The following is an 18,884-nucleotide window of genomic DNA, read 5'->3' as shown; positions in this document are numbered from 1 at the left end:
GTGCAATGGGATTCCTGTCCCCACCTCCCCCACACACTCCCTAAATTTGTTCTAGGTTCCTTCCACCTTCCAGAGCAGATTTGAGAACAGAGTGGGGGGGGGCACAGTAAGGGAAAAGAAAGGGAAATGGCTTCACATAAGGAATTCTTAGAAGGCGATTATCTTTTGAGTTCAGACAATAAGAGTCAGTTGCTTAAGATACTAATTATTGGTATTATGTTAAGGTAGTCAAGGGGCCTTTGTCAGAAGTACTGATTCAGGCAGACCAGGAGAACCATGAGGAAAACGCAGGTGGTACAGCCCACACAGGATATTGCATCATCTTCCAATCCAAACGGTACCTCCTTTTCCAGATTTTCCTTCGCACATTTCCAGTTTCCTAGCACTGCAACATTGGAAGCTCCTGTAAAGGTCTTTAATAAATATGGGGGTGTTAATAAATATTATCAATCCAATTTGTTTTATTCATTTGAATGATACATTAATATTCAGGTAGGCTTTTGATTTCACTTTGAGAACAGGACTTTGCTGACAAGAGCCAGAAGGCCACACTTCCATATAAGAGTAACTTGGCAGTACAAGTAATTCATGACAAAGACATGTAAATGATTCAAAGGTTGCCCATTTCAGATATTTGAAGGCACGTTGTTCAGCTTAAAGGATCCCTTTGACACATCGGTGTTCAGAGTTGAAAGGGCGATGTTCTCAAACAACCCTTGAGATTCATAGCATTTGAAATTGTGAAGCAGACTAGCCAAATCTTTCTGAAAATTCTTGTTGAGGAATCCATAGAAGATTGGATTGACACACGTCGAAATCATGGCTACCAAGTGACACAAAGTAAATACCACATTATGGTTGCAGTTGATCAGGACCTCGTGGTTCCAGTCAAACACAATGTTAAATATGTACAGCGGTAACCAACATGCCCCAAAGGTTGCAACAATTGAAATCAACATAATATTAATCCTTTTACTCTCATTTAGTCTGACCTCATTCTCCCTTATCTTATCCACTTTACCTTTCCTCTTCTGAAGGCACACAAATATCTTCATGTAACAGATGAAAATAAAAACTAATGGTAAGAAGTACTGGAAAACTAACATTGTAGTGGTAAAGCTACGCCTCTCCTCAAGGGATGGCCATACCTCAACACAGACAACTTTGTTCATATAAATATCACTGTGGGAAGAAAGGTTTCTAAAGGGCTCATCGGTGACTTGGTGGAATAAAAAAAAAGGAGTCGACAGTATTATAGAAAAGGCCCAAATGAAGATAATTCCCCAAAATGCATGTGAAATTCTAGGCTTCCAACCTCGCGGGTTTACTATTAACTGATACCTCTCGACAGCAATTAACACAAGTGAGAATGTAGAGGCAGTGACAGACATACTTTGTACAAAATTAGATATTTTACACATGGCTTCTCCAAACACCCAGTAATCCATCAAAGTGTACGCAACAGTGAAAGGGATGCACATGACACAAACGAAGATGTCAGATAGGGAGAGGTTGGCGATCAAAATGTTGGTGACATTCTGGCTTTCTTTCTGTTTCCTGATGATAATAATTAGGCAAAGGTTGCCAAGGAGCCCCACCAGCATGACTACAGCATAAGCTGTGATGAGCAAGAAGATTGCAGGAATAGACGGCAAGCAGGATTCAAAGTGTGAAAGCTGCAACTTACTGCTGTTTGCAACAGACGGATCCATGCCAGGCTCTTGAATGTTTTTGTTTTATCCTTCATGGAACACCCCTGAAATCACAAACATAATTTAGATGGAAAGTCCCCACCACCACACACACACTCTTTTCCAATGTCCTTTGCTTCATTTAATTGCTTTTTTGGAGTGTCTCAGCAGCAGGAATACTTCAAGAAAAACAAACCCTTTGAGAACCATTTCCTGGTGATATATGATCCTGGATGAATTTTGAACATACATGTGTTGGGAGTGGGCATGTACTCAATTACACACTGTTGGGATTAACCTTTTGGGGGCATAATTTCTTGTTCTTCTCCCAAACTGCAAACTTGGATTTTGAAAAATGACACTGCTGTCTTTAAACCCATAGACTTAAAGACTGAACCTACATCCTATCAGTTGCCCTAGATAAAGTGGTATTTAGTTCATACACTGAGCTCCATGTGAGCTGACACACCGGATTTACTTTACTGTTGTTGACAGCTTTGCACAGGCAACAGAGGTGTGTGTGTGTGTGTGTGTGTATGTATGGGAGTGTTCCTGAAATTGAAGGGATAATCATCTCTGCACGTGTGCTGGAACGGCTGAATCAGATCTCAACAGTCCAATTCTAAGCATGTTTACTAGAAGTAAGTGCGTTAAGAATCAATGTGACCTACTTTCTAGTATGTATGTTTAGGATTGCAACTCAGTGCCATACTGCTGCCTCCCTGTTGTCTCAGTGCCTAACAGCAATATCCGTATTCTACACACGCACACACACCTATCAGAATAAAGTACACAAATGAAGATCTTTGCTGCTTATTTGTTTAACCCATATAATTGTTTTTCTATTCAGATTATTTAGAGTGCAAAATTCTAACTCTTGTTCTTTAAATCCAAAATAAAAATAAAAATCCAGTTTCTTACAGTGCATGTCACCCTGACACTTTGCAAAGGGGTTTCATATTCATATGCTGTCTTGCACCTTCAAGTGCTAAATCCTAAAAAGGTCCTGTAGAGGAATGATGTGATACTTAATATGGCTAGTGAGTTCATTGGCATTATTTACCTACTAACTGCCCTTTGTCAATTAAGATCTCAGGCTGGTTTACGACATGCACATTTAACCATAAGATTCAATAAAAGCATTAAAACCATAATTCAGTATCGAGCCATATTGATACAACAATACTTTATCAATTACAGCTGGCCTCACCAGATCAGGGATGAGAGGTGCCTGGGAGAGAGTGTTTCTCCAGGTAGTTAGTATGGACACATAAAGACACCTATCAAATTATCAGTTTTAAAGTTGAGTTTCAGAAGTGAGAGTGGATGGACAAAGGGGTCAACATCTAAGTACAGAGGATGTTGGAGGCCTGCAAGTGCAATATGTAGGCAGATAACACCTGGCTAGCCCAGGAAAATATCTGGGAAAAGTGTGGTCTAGAGATTTCTCTTCCCCCTCCAGAAGCCCCACGTATATTCAGGCAAAAACTCAGCTCAGTGTGTCAGCTCATTGTTTTGGATTTAAGCTTCAGCACGTTTCTTCGCAGTGTGAGTTTGTGCTACCAAACCTAAGGAGGAATGTAGCCCAATAAATTCTCATTTGCCTATCTTTCACTGTTAAAGCAAAACTTTTCAGAGTCTCCAGAGCCTTGATACACCGGCATTTCCTCTGAATTGCCAAAATATAACTCACCGTGGTCCATTAATGAAGTGACACTGAAATGTAAGCCAGGATCAATGAGTCTTTGCCTCTGTCAATGAGTATCCTGCTGTTACAAGATAAAGCCGAGATGAGGAAGCTGCAAGCTGTATAAATTTAAGAGGAAACACAAATTAAACAGACAGTCATTCTTATCTGTAATGGTTTTTTTATGGTCACATAAGCTTTCATGGAGTAAATTCCATTTAGTCAGATGTGGGCCTTTGAATTGCCTCAGTACTTTTTAATGGCTGTACTGCTTCTAGGATTTTTCTTCATGGCACTTTTCTCTTAAAAGTGTGGGTGAGCGCAATTAGGCAGAGCTGGAGTGCAATAATCTTTGACTTTAGGGTTGGAATATACGGCACAAAAGAACTCTTAAAAGGTGGATAACACTGTTAACACATAAACCGTGGATAGTTAGGGGGTAAAAGGGAAGGGATGAAACCAGAATCTCCTCCACTGCGTGAATGCAGAGGTGCAGCTGCTGTACTGTAAACCAAGTTATCACCTACCAGGTGTTAAACCAAAGACTTTCTGCAGGTGGGTGCTTTGTTTTTAGCTGAGGCTGTGTACACAGTCCTGTTTACTCTGCATCCAGTGTGCTAGCTTGGAATCCGCTACTAGCTTGGGAAATGGCGTACACACGATATTAGCTACAATCCCTATATATCATGTTGTTTCTTATGAAATACTGCTTTTTGATGTGTTTTCATTCAAACCAGCTTAAATCTGAATTAAGAAGGGGGGGGGGAGGCCAGTCTGTGTTTTAAGCTGGTATTTTGTACCTAAGTTTCAGTTTTACCAAGCACATTCAGATTTATGACATGCAAGAAAATTCACATATTAAACAGACAGTTACTTTTGTTGGGGAGAGGTATGCAAACGTAACAAAATGGAAATAGAAATACTTTCTCAATAATAAAATTGTGATATCTGGTTTTCCTTTATTACTTTTATTCATTATGCCAGAAGTCATGAAATTAAAATTTCTTTACAATGCTGCTTCCATCATATCAGTTGTTGTTACTTCAATTATTAAAAATTATTTTTACATGCTCTATTTCTAGCTTCTGCCTTTCTTTTTTTTTTACCTTGCATATATATCATTTTATTACTTTTTGATATATAATAGGAATTCTGAAAAATAAAAATGTATGTGTTAGTGAGAGACAGTGTGTGTGTGTGGTGGAGAGAAGTGGAGTATAACATCTTATATGTTCCCAACCCACATTGTAGGAGTGTGGCCAGGAGCTACAATACTGAAACTATTTATTTACTTCAAAGTAATGCTAGAATGGAACTTTACCAAGATTCCTCGGGAATAAGCAGTTTCCTAAGTATGCAGTCCTGGAACCACAGAACTCAGTAGAAGAAGGCATTGAGAATGAAAAACCAAAAGCAGCAGAATTTTCTGACGACCTGTGTGCTGAAAACTAAGGTGCAAAACTGTATCAGGGATGTGCAAAGGGTCTTCAACTAGTGGGTCAGGACCTGCTAGTGGGTTGCAGCCTGATCCAAGAATGGTTGCAACAGAATCACTACTTTACTATATAATAAAGGATTAAGAAACAGGTTCCCAGATGCATGTTTGGGTTAGAAGTGGCTCCTGGGACTGAAAAGGTTGAAGATACCTGATCCAAACAATGTAGGGAGGAGAGAAGCCCTTTTTCAATCTCTAATCAAAGGTGAGGAACATTGTCTCTCTTCACACAATGCATTATGCAATCAGTATTATTATTTCCATTTTAGTTTTATGAAAACTGATGATAGAAACCAACATTCTATGTTCATACCAAGGATGATTACATACTGCGGTGTCTACTGTCAAGTATTCTGTATGTGGAATACACAGAGTATTCCTCATAAATATAGCATTAATGAATGATTCTTTTCCATAAAGATTCACATGGACAATGTTTTTTATTTTGATACAAGAGAAAAAGTTATTTGCCACCCAGCTTTAATTCAAGCAGCTGTTAAAATATAGTTATTACATCACATGAACATAAAATTCGGCCAATCAATTCATTCTCATTCTCATGCACAATTGCTTTCTAAAGTTGAACTCTTAATTATTTAGGCTCGGATATCACCTCCCCAAAATGACCAATGTAAGATTTCAAATGAAATAATATGAAATCTTAAATTCTAGACATCGGAGCGGGAAGGAAGGTACTTCAAACTACACATCTGTATAAGACTGTGATCAATTACAAGGATCCAAAATGGTGCTGAACATAAAGCCCCACTTGTGTATCGGGACTTTTTCACCTCACCTTCCCAGCAGCAGCCACTCACGCACAGGAGGGCTGGATCCTGGCCACAAGGCAAGTAAAAGAGAAAAAATAACAAAGTCTTATGAATGCCCCAACTTCTTACCTTTTGGAAAATCCACACAACACTTCCTCTCCCTTGCTTTGACCAGTCTTCTTTCCCTTTTCATATTAAATATTGACAAAATCAGTCGACATACATTTTGCTTGGAGAGGAATCGGAGGTATTTTGACCCTTTTAACTACAACCAAAGGCAAAGCCCCTTTGGTTCACGGTCTTCTGAAGCAAACTGATGCTCTGAGCTTTTCCGAGAACTGAAATCACCACAGTCAAGAGCCACTGCTCTGAGAGAGAAACTAAGAAGTAATGCAAGCTCTAGAGAGAAACCAATAAGGAGGCAGCGAGTAGGAGAGGCCAGTAGTCATGGGGACCACTTTTTCTATTAATGTTTTTTTCAGGCATTATCTTGCAACCTGATTTGCAGTTATCTATTCCACAGAATGTTTGCTTACTTAAAAAAAAATCCATGCTGGATTTCACATGTGTAAATATTTACATTTGGCTTATTGGTCCATTGTAAAATGTGGCAGTGTTAAAATATGGGGAATATACAATATACTGTGTTGATGAGAGATTGGGCTTTTATTCTTCTGAGACATTGGCGGTGCACAATTAAAACCATGGTTGTTTTTCCACTGTAAGCTTTTTATTGTTATGTGTAAGCTGTTCAAATTAACTGGGATTTTTTCACTGTTTTTTGAGCAGTGTGGTATATATGCAGTGACTGTTTTGCTGTCTAGAAGGTCTAGAATCACAGACACTAATATTCAAGAGACAAGCTAATAAAACTTAGGACATATACAGTATAGCAAGATTGCTTCACAAACAATTCTCGGTAATTCTACAACAACCCTGTAATGTCAGTAAACATCACTATTTGGGTATTGAAGGTACGGGGGAGGGGCAAGAGTAGATTGAGTTCATGGACAGGCTGAGATTGCACAGCTCAGTTATTGCATTAGTTGTGATATTAGATCTTATTGATGTTATTAAAATTGTACAGTTTGAAATGGGAAGCTAGTCATATTTATTACACATATGTATTATGCATATTACATATAGCAGGGACTGACACCAAAATAGGATTCCTCATTTGTTTTATGTTTACCACACCTAATGGCCCTATGAGTAGAGGGTGCCGCTATACAATGTTAAATATTTTAATGTATACCTCTCATCATGGACATAATGAAAGGAAGCATAGTTGTGTCCTTTCCCCCTTTAGATATGTGTGAGGTACAGTGGTACCTCAGGTTAAGAACTTAATTCGTTCTGGAGGTCTGTTCTTAACCTGAAACTGTTCTTAACCTGAGGTCCACTTTAGCTAATGGAGCCTCCCGCTGCCGCTGCAAGATTTCTGTTCTCATCCTGAAGCAAAGTTCTTAACCCGAGGTACTATTTCTGGGTTAGCAGAGTCTGTAATCTGAAGCGTCTGTAACCTGAAGCGTCTGTAACCCGAGGTACCACTGTACTTATCACTTCCTCTCCATCCATAGGGTACAGATGGTACTGAAAAGCTAGGAAGGATTAGGGAAAGGGTACATGAGTGGACTTCTACATTGCATAGTCTACAGAGATGGGATTAAATGTTTTGCCCCTGCCTCTTATATTCAGCAGCATCTCATTCTTTATTTAAGAATGAATATGGCATTGGGGGAAGTAGCCTTCAGCTTTGGAACTTACCTGCAACCCAAAACTGCATCTGGGGAATAATTTATATATATAAAGATCACCAGTTTTTGTGGGTGGTAGTGCTGTTGTTGGGCTGTATCCTTGATCAGGTCACTGTGAAAACAGGATGTTGTGCTAGATGGGTTGTTGGATTGGTCCAGAAGGGCTCTTTCTTACATTCTTATTGTCCTGTGAATATTTGCTGATCAGTGATGGTTGTCACCTATATTCAGTTTTCCAAAGGAGTAACTTGGCTACCAGTCAATATAGTTAGACCAGGACCTTATGGTTGTTTAAATAAGTAATTAATCTTGATATGCAATTCTTAGCATTTATGGGACTACTAACAAAAATAGCACTAAAATAATCCCCCCCATATTAAGTCTGTTTGCAAAAAAGGTTAATGAATAGCAGAATTATGTTTGGGTTATTTGAATATCCTTGACATTTTTAATTGGTGAGTAAAAGCGACATCCAACTAGCCTTTAGCACTGGGTAAACACAGATAGATTGCTGAATGGGGCCATAGCCACGCTTCATTAGGGAGCTAACTTTATAATCACTATAATCTGATAAGAAAGAATTAAGAGCATATTGCAGATAAAGTCATGCTAAATAGAATCCATGCCAAGTGTTAGACCCAAAGACAGTATAGCAAAGGTGAATTTGTCTTTCATAAAGCAGGAAACATCAGCAGTATGGTCCTGATTTTCCATTTCCTCTTCATGTAACAACTGATAATGGAATGCCCAGATTAAAGGCAGTAACAATATAAAACTTAATCAGACTTGAACCATGCAATATGGCTTCTCTTCAGCACCAAACTTCTTAGTTGGAAATTTTAGCTAAAGTGTGTGGGTATTCATCCTTTACTCTGATCCTCCCATTCAATAACTTTGTTCTAGAGGACAGAAAAACACACCATTATCTCCAGTAACATTCAGGGGCCAGCTAGAGATTTCTTCTGTCAACAGAAATCTATTCTTGACTCTTTTTATCTAATGTTCAGTTTATTCATACCATCCACCATTAAAACAATTGAACAACTGATGGTTATCTAGCACTTAGACTTGGCCTGGATAAGATCAGGCCTCATTTAGTGTCATTTCCCAGACACCCTCCTCTCAGCATAGACAGTTGCTAAATGAGAGGTTCCTTAGGGTTACCTCTGCCTACTATTTCCCAGAAAAACAGAAAAGTCAATAATCCTCAGTCTTTGTGTGCTATGTACTTTGCCTGGGGTTCTTTTACTGTTCCATCTCAGGCAGCAAAATGTCTTGAATCGGCCTGTGTCATTGGTAGAAATGTTTATGAATTACACTGCAGGTGGATCCCCTAGATCTTAGTCTCCTGTAGCTCTAAGAGGAAGAGAAGGTGCACAGAGCTCAGTATCTGCTACTGCTTCCTCTGGGCTCTCATATCCTAAGAAGTGGTAGTATGGGGAAAGAAGCAAAGCGTAGACAATCAAGGTAGGCACGACCCCCTTAGCCACTGTTTGCAATGTAGGATTGGGCATGTGTCCTATATGGCTTATGGCCCAAGTGACTGAAGGACCAGCTTTCCTATCACCTTCCATCTTGTGACAAGATCTGTGGGAGAGGCCCTGCCCATAGTTCTGTCAACATTAGTAGCCAGGCCCAGAACAAGATACTTTACTGTCTGACAAAATGTCACCTTCTTACTCATCATTTCATGTGCAGAAACTGACTGGATGGGCAGCTGAATATTACTTTAGCACTAACAACAGGACCATACGCTCAAATCTACCTGAGGGCAGCAGACTAGTTTAGGAGATGCCTGACAGGCTCTGATCTTCAACAATGGAGAACGGCTGGGGGAGGGGGCTGTAGGAGTTCCTGCTGCGCCCCTGCATCTGCAACTGCCTCACTTGACCAAATGGTAGGGCCGACAGTGTTCTTGCCTCATGGCGCAACAATGCAGATCTGGCTGTCTCCTACATTATATTATTTTTACACCTCAGATTAAGATGAATTTATTTTCCGTTTTGAGATAATTGCCTGAAGAGCAACAGCAGCAACAACAATTTGTGCCTTCTCTTCAAAGGAGTTTAAAGGCTATCCAAGCAACTCAATTACAGCTCATTGACTAAATGCTTATGAAGGTTGAAGGCAGACTACATGGGCCAACATGTTCATTGTCATGCCTAGCCCTGACCTAGTACCAGACACTGAGTCCTCAGGGGATGAACCAGATACATCACAGGTCAAGGACCCTGAAGAGCAGGCAATCCTCTCCCATAACCCAGTGTTGAAGATCTGCTTGAGGAGTCCTCTGGGTTGAAACCTGATGAACTCCTGGAGTTGTCAGGATGGAAGGTGGCCGGCACCAAATGCTTTGGATCCGAACCCAGAGTTGTCAGTCTAATTGTGAGTGAGGGTGAGGTGGGGCTTGCTCATGAGTAAGCAACCTCTGATGTGCCTTCAGTGTGCTTAGGGTGTGGTTTAGGAGGTCAGAGTATATAAGACCTCATTCTTGAGTCTTGAAAGCAACATACGATATTTGGTTCTTAGTTGCCTTTCTTTTGGTGTACCTTGTCTGAACTCCCAGTGATATTGATATTGGAGTGTTGCCTATATCTGCCTCTGGCTCATGTATGGACTTAGATTGATACTCTGTGCTTAACCTTGGTTTGTTTGGACTGTGCTGCATCCGAAATCCTGCCAGTGTTGGTGAGTACTTTAGATAAGGCTTATCTCCTATAGCTGTGACCCTAGTCCCTTGGGGTATCCTGCAGCATCACACACACACACACACAGGCTGGTTTGAGTTTCCATTCAATCACTATGTGGGGTTTATTGTTTTTGGTAAAATAAATGCACATTTATCAGTTATTTTGTGTATCTAACTTTACTCAGGAATATGAAGATACTGCATTTTTGAAGTATTTATAATGTACTGTTTTGTACCTGCATTTTTCTTGTACTTACTTATGCCTGCCCCAGGACATTTTGGGAAAATGAGGCAGGAAACTTTGCCATCCTGAATTGATAAGCAGAATCTGAGGTCAAAATAAAAATAAAATGTCCAGGGGCACCTTATAGACCAACTAAGTTTGTTCTGGTATAAGCTTTCATGTGCATGCACACTTCTTCAGATACACTGAAGCAGAAGTCACCAGACCCTTATATATAGTGGGAGGGTGGGGTGGGGTATTTCTCAGAAGGGTAGTAGGAGATGGGTGATTGGCTCAATGGGTATGGTAAACCTGTTGACGACTGTTAACAACTGCAATTAATCCTACAGGAAAAAGCAAAGGATAGTATGCAGATGACCAAAAATAGCTTTAGCATGTGTAATGAGACAAGAGTCCAATATCTCTATTCAGACCAGGTCTCTCCATAGTTTTCAGTTTGGTAATAAGTTGTAATTCAGCAATAGTCACCTATAGTCTCCAAGCGACTTACCCATGCAGTTTATCCATTTCTGTTGAGAAATACTGTCACACAAATGCCTCATAGGAGACTGTGCAAACACACTGGTATTGCTGGGAATATAGTACCAGATTGTATGGTGGATTCCAGTTGTGGTGCAGAGCTGTGTTGCAATCATTTATGTGTGTGACATAGAATACTGTTGGAAATTCTTTCTGACATACCCCCGGCACAAGCAGGAATTAAAAAAAGCGAAGTGTTCCAGTTCTACTACTAAAAGCTGGTTACATCTTTGATCCATCTTCATGAATGCATACTGATCATACTGATATTTTATACTGCTCTGCCACCATGTGGCTGCATAATGGTATTTGTGATGCTTTTTTAAAAAAGAAGAAAAAGAAAAGATGGTGGGATAATTGCAAACCTATGTACATTTATTTTTAAAGGTTTCTTTTCCCCACCCCCAAACCCCCAGCAATTAAAGGGGTGTGTGTGTGTGTGTGTGTGTATAAAATCAGGTGGCAAAATAATTCAATGGTTCAAACTTCCAAACTCTAAACCTCAGTCAGGAAGATATTTTCACGCGATCTATAGCTAACCAGTAAATCAGTGAGAGATGAACATCAAAGTACCATGTATACTTCTGAACATTTTCTTATAACAAACTTATGAAAATGTTTTTCAAATATTTGTGCATTTACAGGATGTGGTGTTTCCATAAGGTGTGCCAAACTGTAGAAGACTCACCAAAGACTCCTAAAGTAAGTTTAGCAGTCAAAGAATAAGAGTGGTCCTCTTGTGGATCAGGAATTAGTTAGGATGCAAGAAGAATAGGAATAAATGGATACTTCTCTGAATGGAGAGTAAAAAGTGGAGTCCCTCAGGGATCGGTATTGAGACTTGTACTTTTTAACTTGTTCATAAACGATCTAGGGGTAGAGTGAGCAGCAGTGAGGTGGCCAAGTTTGCTGATGATTCTAAATTGTCCAATCATTAGCATTATATTGTCACGGGCTATTTTTATCATTTTGGACAAAGAGCTGAAACATTACTCTTCTCATACAGTGGGATGTGTTTAATGATCCACTGGGCACCCAAATGAGGACAGGTTCTCCTTGCATTCCTGTAGAGTGGGGGAATCCAGGGCATGGGGGAGGGGAGTTTTTTAAAAATACACTCCAGATCCACCCCAAAACAGCTGAAGGCTGCAAATGAACACTGTCATCATGCTACCATGGAATGCTGACTGCAGATAGCTTTGCACAAGCTTCACTGTTGCAACAGCTGTAACTGGGAGTTAAGCTGCTTCTGGCTTCCTTTCAGCCCTAGAGTCTAAACTCTAGGGATGGAATTGGTTGGGAGGATGTAAGCGACCAATCAATCAATGCCATCCCAGGATCCTTTTAAACAGCAAGGTGTAATACAGTGTAAAGGGATGCTTTAGGTTTATGTAAATTTTACTGACACCCAGGCAGGCTTTTTGTCATCCTCAGTGCTCTGAAATCCCCAGAGCAGTCACATAGGTTTTAATCCTACTGCTGTGTTTGTGCACTTTGCAGTTATCTGGCAGATTGGACACATCTAACTTTAGGCATTACAGTATATTAGGACGCTCCAGTACAAAGGCAGCCTTCCTCCTCTTATTTCCTAGGGAGAGGTTAGAGGCAGTGATGACCATCAACTTGAATGGCTTTAATAGGGGATTAGAAGGCTATCCATGGTGACTAGCTACGGTGCCTATGCTGTCTCCATGACGAGAGGCACTAATGCTTGTTGCTGGAAATAGGAGGGGCTAGAATCCTGTTTAATAACAAGGCCAGTGGAAGTGATGGTATTCCAGCTGAACTGTTTAAAATTTTAAAAGATGCTGCTGCTAAGGTGCTACACTCAATATGCCAGCAAGTTTGGAAAACTCAGCAGTGGCCAGAGGATTGGAGAAGATCAGTCTACATCCCAATCCCAAAGAAAGGCAGTGCCAAAGAATGCTCCAACTACCGCACAATTGCTCTCATTTCACACGCTAGCAAGGTTATGCTTAAAATTCTACAAGGAAGGCTCAAGCAGTATGTGGACCAAGAACTCCCAGAAGTGCAAGCTGGATTTAGAAGAGGCAGAGGAACCAAAGACCAAATTGCAAACATGCGCTGGATAATGGAGAAAGCTAGAGAGTTCCAGAAAGACATCTACTTCTGCTTCATTGACTATGCAAAAGCCTTTGACTGTGTTGACCACAGCAAACTATGGCAAGTTCTTAAAGAAATGGGAGTGCCTGATCACCTCATCTGTCTCCTGAGAAATCTCTATGTGGGACAAGAAGCTACAGTTAGAACTGGATATGGAACAACTGATTGGTTCCAAATTGGGAAAGGAGTACGGCAAGGCTGTATATTGTCTCCCTGCTTATTTAACTTATATGCAGAATTCATCATGCGAAAGGCTGGGCTGGATGAATCCCAAGCCGGAATTAAGATTGCCGGAAGAAATATCAACAACCTCAGATATGCAGATGACACAACCTTGATGGCAGAAAGTGAAGAGGAATTAAAGAACCTTTTAATGAGGGTGAAAAAGGAGAGCGCAAAATATGGTCTGAAGCTCAACATCAAAAAAACGAAGATCATGGCCACTGGGCCCATCACCTCCTGGCAAATAGAAGGGGAAGAAATGGAGGCAGTGAGAGATTTTACTTTCTTGGGCTCCATGATCAGTGCAGATGGTGACAGCAGCCATTAAAAGACGCCTGCTCCTTGGGAGAAAGGCGATGGCAAACCTAGACAACATCTTAAAAAGCAGAGACATCACCTTGCCAACAAAGGTCCGTATAGTAAAAGCCATGGTTTTCCCAGTAGTGATGTATGGAAGTGAGAGCTGGACCATAAAGAAGGCTGATCGCCGAAGAATTGATGCTTTTGAATTATGGTGCTGGAGGAGACTCTTGAGAGTCCCATGGACTGCAAGAAGATCAAACCTCTCCATTCTGAAGGAAATCAGCCCTGAGCGCTCACTGGAAGGACAGATCGTGAAGCTGAGGCTCCAATACTTTGGCCACCTCATGAGAAGAGAAGACTCCCTGGAAAAGACCCTGATGTTGGGAAAGATGGAGGGCACAAGGAGAAGGGGACGACAGAGAATGAGATGGTTGGGTGGTGTTCTTGAAGCTACCAGCATGAGTCTGATCAAACTGCGGGAGGCAGTGGAGGACAGAAGTGCCTGGCGTGCTCTGGTCCATGGGGTCACGAAGAGTCGGACACGACTAAACAACAACAACAACAGAATCCTGTTTGCTGCAGGTTTCCCACGGGCAACTGGTTCAGCCACTGTTGAGAACAGTTTGCTGGACCGGGTGGGCGTGACCTAGCAGGCTCTTCTTTATGAACTTAAGCTTCAGCCAAAACCTCTTTGCACCGCACACGCGGTGTGTGTACGTGTGAGTACACGCGTACACATAAGCCAACAGTTAGCAGAAGCGCCGTCAGAAACGAAGAACATGGTGTACAGATTTCCACGTGGAAACCTGTACCCGATGCATTCGCTTCAACGGCACCGTTATAACCTCTCCTCTTCGATGCTGCCGAGAACGAGGCGTCGTTGGTTGCACTCGCTCAGCTTTTCAAACGAGTTCTGCGCTCTCTACCCGCCCCCAACCGGCAGGGGCCCCAGAGGGAAAGAGCGCGCGCTAGCAAGCGGGAATGCCCATTGGCTGTTGGCTTTGAACGCCGCCGTATGACCGCGCGGCTTCTCTCTCTTCCCTGCTTCCCCTTCGGCACGAGGCCGTCTTAAGATCGGAACGCGATAGGTGCTTTGGGACGTCACTCACGGGCCTTTTCAGCAGCTTAGTTTTAAAAAGCTCCCCCTTCCCCGGCAAAACCTTGTGGTAAAAAAAATCAAAAAAACCCCAAAACAAAGAACCCCTCCCAATTGGCTCTCAGAGCTGTCATTCAACAAAGTGACGCAAAAGACGGCGACGGTTCTTCTTTGCCTCATTTGGCACAAGGGGAAACGGAGGGGTGGGGGCGTGCCTCGCGCTTCCAAGGTGGGCGTGGCCACCCGCCGTTTCCTTTGTGTGTGGGCCTCAGTCGCCGGCTGCGAGCGCGCCTAAGGAGGAGTGGAAGCCGCCATTTTGTGCGTTTTCCTTTTCCCCACCCCCTTTTTTCTCCGTTCTCTACCGGTGGAAGCCTAGGCCTTCGGGTGGCCCTCCGAACGGACCTTATAGCGCACCCGCCGGTGTACTGGTAGGCTGCAGCTGCCCCCTACCGGCGGCAGCGGCGAGGAGGAGGCGGCGTGTGGCGGGCCGCGGCTCCGGCATGGAGAACTCCCAGCTATGTAAGCTGTTCATTGGCGGGCTGAACGTGCAGACGACGGAGGCCGGGCTGCGGGAGCACTTCGCGGCCTACGGGACCCTGACTGACTGCGTGGTGGTGCTGAACCCGCAGACCAAGCGCTCCCGATGCTTCGGCTTCGTCACGTACTCGGCGGTCGAGGAGGCCGACGCCGCCATGGCAGCTTCTCCGCACGCGGTGGACGGCAACGCCGTGGAGCTGAAGCGGGCCGTCTCCCGCGAGGACTCGGCCCGGCCGGGGGCGCACGCGAAGGTGAAGAAGCTCTTCGTCGGAGGCCTCAAGGGGGACCTGGGCGAGAACGACCTGGTGGAGCACTTCAGCCAGTTCGGCCCCGTGGAGAAAGCCGAGATCATCTCCAACAAGCAGAGCGGCAAGAAGCGCGGCTTCGGCTTCGTCTACTTCCAGAACCACGACGCCGCCGACAAGGCCGCCGTGGTCAAGTTCCACCCCATCCAGGGCCACCGCGTGGAGGTCAAGAAGGCCGTGCCTAAGGAAGACATCCAGGGCGGAGGCGGCGGCGGGGGCTCCTCCAGGTCGAGCTGGGGCGGACGGGGGCGAGGAAGGGGAGGCGGAGGCAACCGGGACCACAACGGGCTCTCCAAAGGAGGCGGCGGCGGCGGCTATAACAGTTATGGTGGCTACGGCGGAGGAGGCGGCGGCGGGGGCTACGGATCCTACGGAGGCGGCTCATACGGTGGAGGAGCCGGCGGCGGCGATTACGGCAACGGGTACGGCGGCTTCGGCAGCTACAGCCAGCACCAGTCTTCCTACGGCCCCATGAAGAGCGGCGGCGCGGGGGGCGGAGGGGGCGGCGGCTGGGGCCCCCGCAGTAACAGTGGACCGTACAGAGGCGGTTATGGCGGGGGAGGTTACGGCGGCTCCTTCTAAGCGGGAAATGCCCATTACTGTTCTGGGGGTGTCGGTTTTGTCTGCATGGAGTATGCCCTCTGTTGTACCGGGCCAGGTTCTTAATAGTTCCCCTGCTCTTCGCCCTAAGGGGGCACCTCCGTACGAAAAGGCTTCCGTGATGCGGAGCTGCTCTCGAATTATTCTTGTTGGAGTCGCTCTGCTGCCTGTTTCACTTCTTTCCGAAGATGGACTGGGCCTCACACACAACGATTTTGTGTTAGTCATTGATGGACTCTATTTTTTTATTGCTTGGACATTGGTCGTTTTTATACTAGGAATAAGATACCGTTTTAATTTTGGTTTATTTGGGATTGGGCGGGAAAGGGGAATTAACTTTGTAAGGACTTGGATACCTACACATTTTTTTCTACAAAATCTGCTCTGCTCCCGTGGCTGTAAAGGGGGAGGGGGGAGAGAAATGGTTTTTACATTTTTATTTTTTAAATAAATCATTGTGTTCATTGACCTTTACATGTCTTTTTTCCTAGGGTTCATTCCATACAGTTCAAGCAAAGGCTTTTTTAGTCAAACAAGTTATTTCTGCTCAGATTTCTACATGTGTTTCTAGTAAAGGTCTCAGCTTTTTTGCTGCCCCACTAGATTGGATTTAATACTTAAGAGATATGCACCAATTTTTGAAATGCCCACGGGTGGATGTAGTCAGTTAAAATACTTTATTGTACATCCACTGTTTTGTAATTGGGCAGTTGCCTTGCTGACACAGTTAGTCTGTTTTTTTGTACAGGTTGTTCTCCATCAACATATGTCGTTCTGACACATTTAGAGCATGTGCTTTTTCATATAAGTGTTCAAATTTTCAGATTGCTCAGTTTCACATTGTGTTATTTATTGGCTTGCCTGTAAACGACCCATTATAGGGGAGGATGCTTTCTCTTCTGTTAAAAGTACTTTGTTTGCATAGTGAAGTCATTTCAACTGAATTCTGTCTTGTTCTTATTAAAGGAGCCAAGAATCTTGTAGAGCACCACCTGCTGGCAGAATAGTTGACCATTGCTATAAGCTTTACTACAATAGACCAAAACTGCTCTCAAATCTATAGACACTTAGTCCTTTAAATTGCAAAGGTCAAATCTGCATGCCAACAAAAATCCTGGACATTGGCTGAAAAGAAATACATCTGACATACCCATAAGTAAATTTCTTGATTAAATAATTAAATTGCCCAGTCTTCAAATTTTGTGCTAGGTGATTGATAAATGAGCCAGTAATCTAGGTGCCAGTTGTAAATCAAAATCTCTGTAGTCTGCTTGATGTATTTGTAGCCCTTTCACACAGTAGAATTGAAGTTTGTTGTTCTATTAGCAATGTTCTAGAGAGAAACTGCCTTCCTCAATAGAAATATAGACTAGTTATGGATTATTGCAAATAAAGAATTGAATTCTTCACATGCTTCAGTGAGTATGTATGAAATGGCTAAAATGTTCCTGTTTTAAAAATATTCAGACTTCAACCAAAGTCTTATGGCCTTCTCTAAACTACTTTGCTTTTGAACTTCTGGCTCAAACTTTTACATAGGACTTAGCTTCTGAAACAAGCTAGATGGTATTTGGTCAAAAAAGCTTTCAGTCAGGCTTTTATTAAAGATTTACTGCAAGGTTGAGTTAGTAATTTCTACTAGGTTTTTATAGTGGTTGAAGTAGTTTTGCATTGGTTATTGCCTTGGAGAAAGTTCATGGCTACTTATTCAGTTGAAGACATCTGAAAGAACATGTTTCATTAGTTGATGTAGTTTGCTCTAGAAGTACAGTTACATCAAGTGAGTGTACAACAATAAACTGGCTTGACTTGCTAACTCTTGGTTTAGATGCATAAAAGCACACAGGTCAATTGCTGGTCAGTTACCATGTGTTAAGTTACCAACTTAAAAAGCAGTGAGACATCAATTCTTAAACATTTTTTTTTATAGCATGTTAATGCTTTTCCTTCACAAAACACTAAGAATGCATAATACCCACATTCTGCACCTATAGCAGAATAATATTTTTTATCAATTACTACATGTTCTGTATGCAGGTCTTTCACAGCAGTGTGTTTTTCTTTATTTAATATAAAAAACCTAAAACTCAGTCCTCTGAAAGGTTAGTTAGAAACAGTTATGCTGTCTCGGAAAAATGGGCTAAGACACCTTAAAGCAAAACGGGCTCCACTTTTTAAAATATTAGGTATTCTCAATGTTTTGTTCTTCCTTACAAGGAAGATAAGAAAGGTCATGCAGATAGGGCTGACCTCTGAGTGTTCCGACAAAATGCCTAGAACGGCTTTTTTGTATAGCTTCTGTCTGTAATTGTGGTGGTCTGATCTCTGCTTTTTAAAGGCTTAAAAGAAAAGTTGGCATCCAAAACTTAGTAAGTTATGGACTTAATATTAGGAAAATGCTGAAGATGCCAAGAATGAAAGGTGAGAACAATCCAATGAGGAACTGGGAATGCCTTTTACAAACACATGTGGGTGGCATTTTGGATCCCCTTTGCCAGTCATATTTTCAGTAGTTGGGTAGTAATGCTCGAGTATGCATGTCTAAAGGAATTAAAACTGTACCTGATGCAATATTACAGCATCTGATAATGGGAATATTGTGATCAGACTCTTAAAGGAGTGAATATCAAACCAGTGGTGGTAACATCTCTGGTAGTGACTATATATGGTGCTAGTCCCTTCATGCTGCTATGTGTAATACTTTGGTAGTCTAGTCTTTAGCACTAAAGCTTTATTGTTTATAAGCTGCAGCATGATTATGTATATTCCTCCTAAAAGGAAAATGCTGGTGGTATACCACTGTTAACAGTTATAAAAATGGGTGTATGCTGCCCATAAAGTTTTC

The 18,884-nt window shown here is 42.5% G+C and overlaps 2 protein-coding genes across 15 annotated transcripts in view; one reads left to right on the top strand and one right to left on the bottom strand.

Moving 5' to 3' along the window:
• Positions 1-441: 441 nt before the first annotated feature.
• Positions 442-18,884, bottom strand: part of LOC309525903 (neuropeptide Y receptor type 6-like) — a 212,034-nt gene continuing 193,591 nt past the window's right edge. The window contains exons 1-5 of one of the 14 annotated variants that reach the window (XM_082211666.1): positions 10,347-10,397; positions 5,773-5,828; positions 4,700-4,826; positions 3,385-3,497; positions 442-1,756 (exon numbers count right to left, since the gene is read on the bottom strand). In XM_082211666.1, coding sequence (XP_082067792.1) covers positions 627-1,712 — 1,086 coding nt within the window. In that variant the 5' untranslated portion in view covers positions 1,713-1,756; positions 3,385-3,497; positions 4,700-4,826; positions 5,773-5,828; positions 10,347-10,397 and the 3' untranslated portion in view covers positions 442-626. The other 13 variants (XM_082211672.1, XM_082211673.1, XM_082211677.1 and 10 more) reach the window with 13 other exon arrangements.
• On the top strand, positions 14,526-17,446 carry HNRNPA0 (heterogeneous nuclear ribonucleoprotein A0). Its single transcript, XM_082211699.1, has one exon. It carries the CDS (start codon positions 15,098-15,100, stop codon positions 16,019-16,021), a length of 924 nt encoding a protein of 307 aa, XP_082067825.1. The 5' UTR covers positions 14,526-15,097; the 3' UTR covers positions 16,022-17,446.

Source organism: Podarcis vaucheri, assembly GCF_965113315.1.
Source record: "Podarcis vaucheri genome assembly, chromosome: 2".
Lineage (NCBI taxonomy): Eukaryota > Metazoa > Chordata > Lepidosauria > Squamata > Lacertidae > Podarcis > Podarcis vaucheri.
Note: the sequence above shows the minus strand (reverse complement) of the source record. Positions and strands in the feature narration are given on the sequence as shown.

Coding starts and splice junctions, on each gene's coding strand:
- HNRNPA0 (XM_082211699.1), top strand. CDS start 15,098: ATGGAGAACTCCCAGCTATGTAAGCTGTTCATTGGCGGGCTGAACGTG.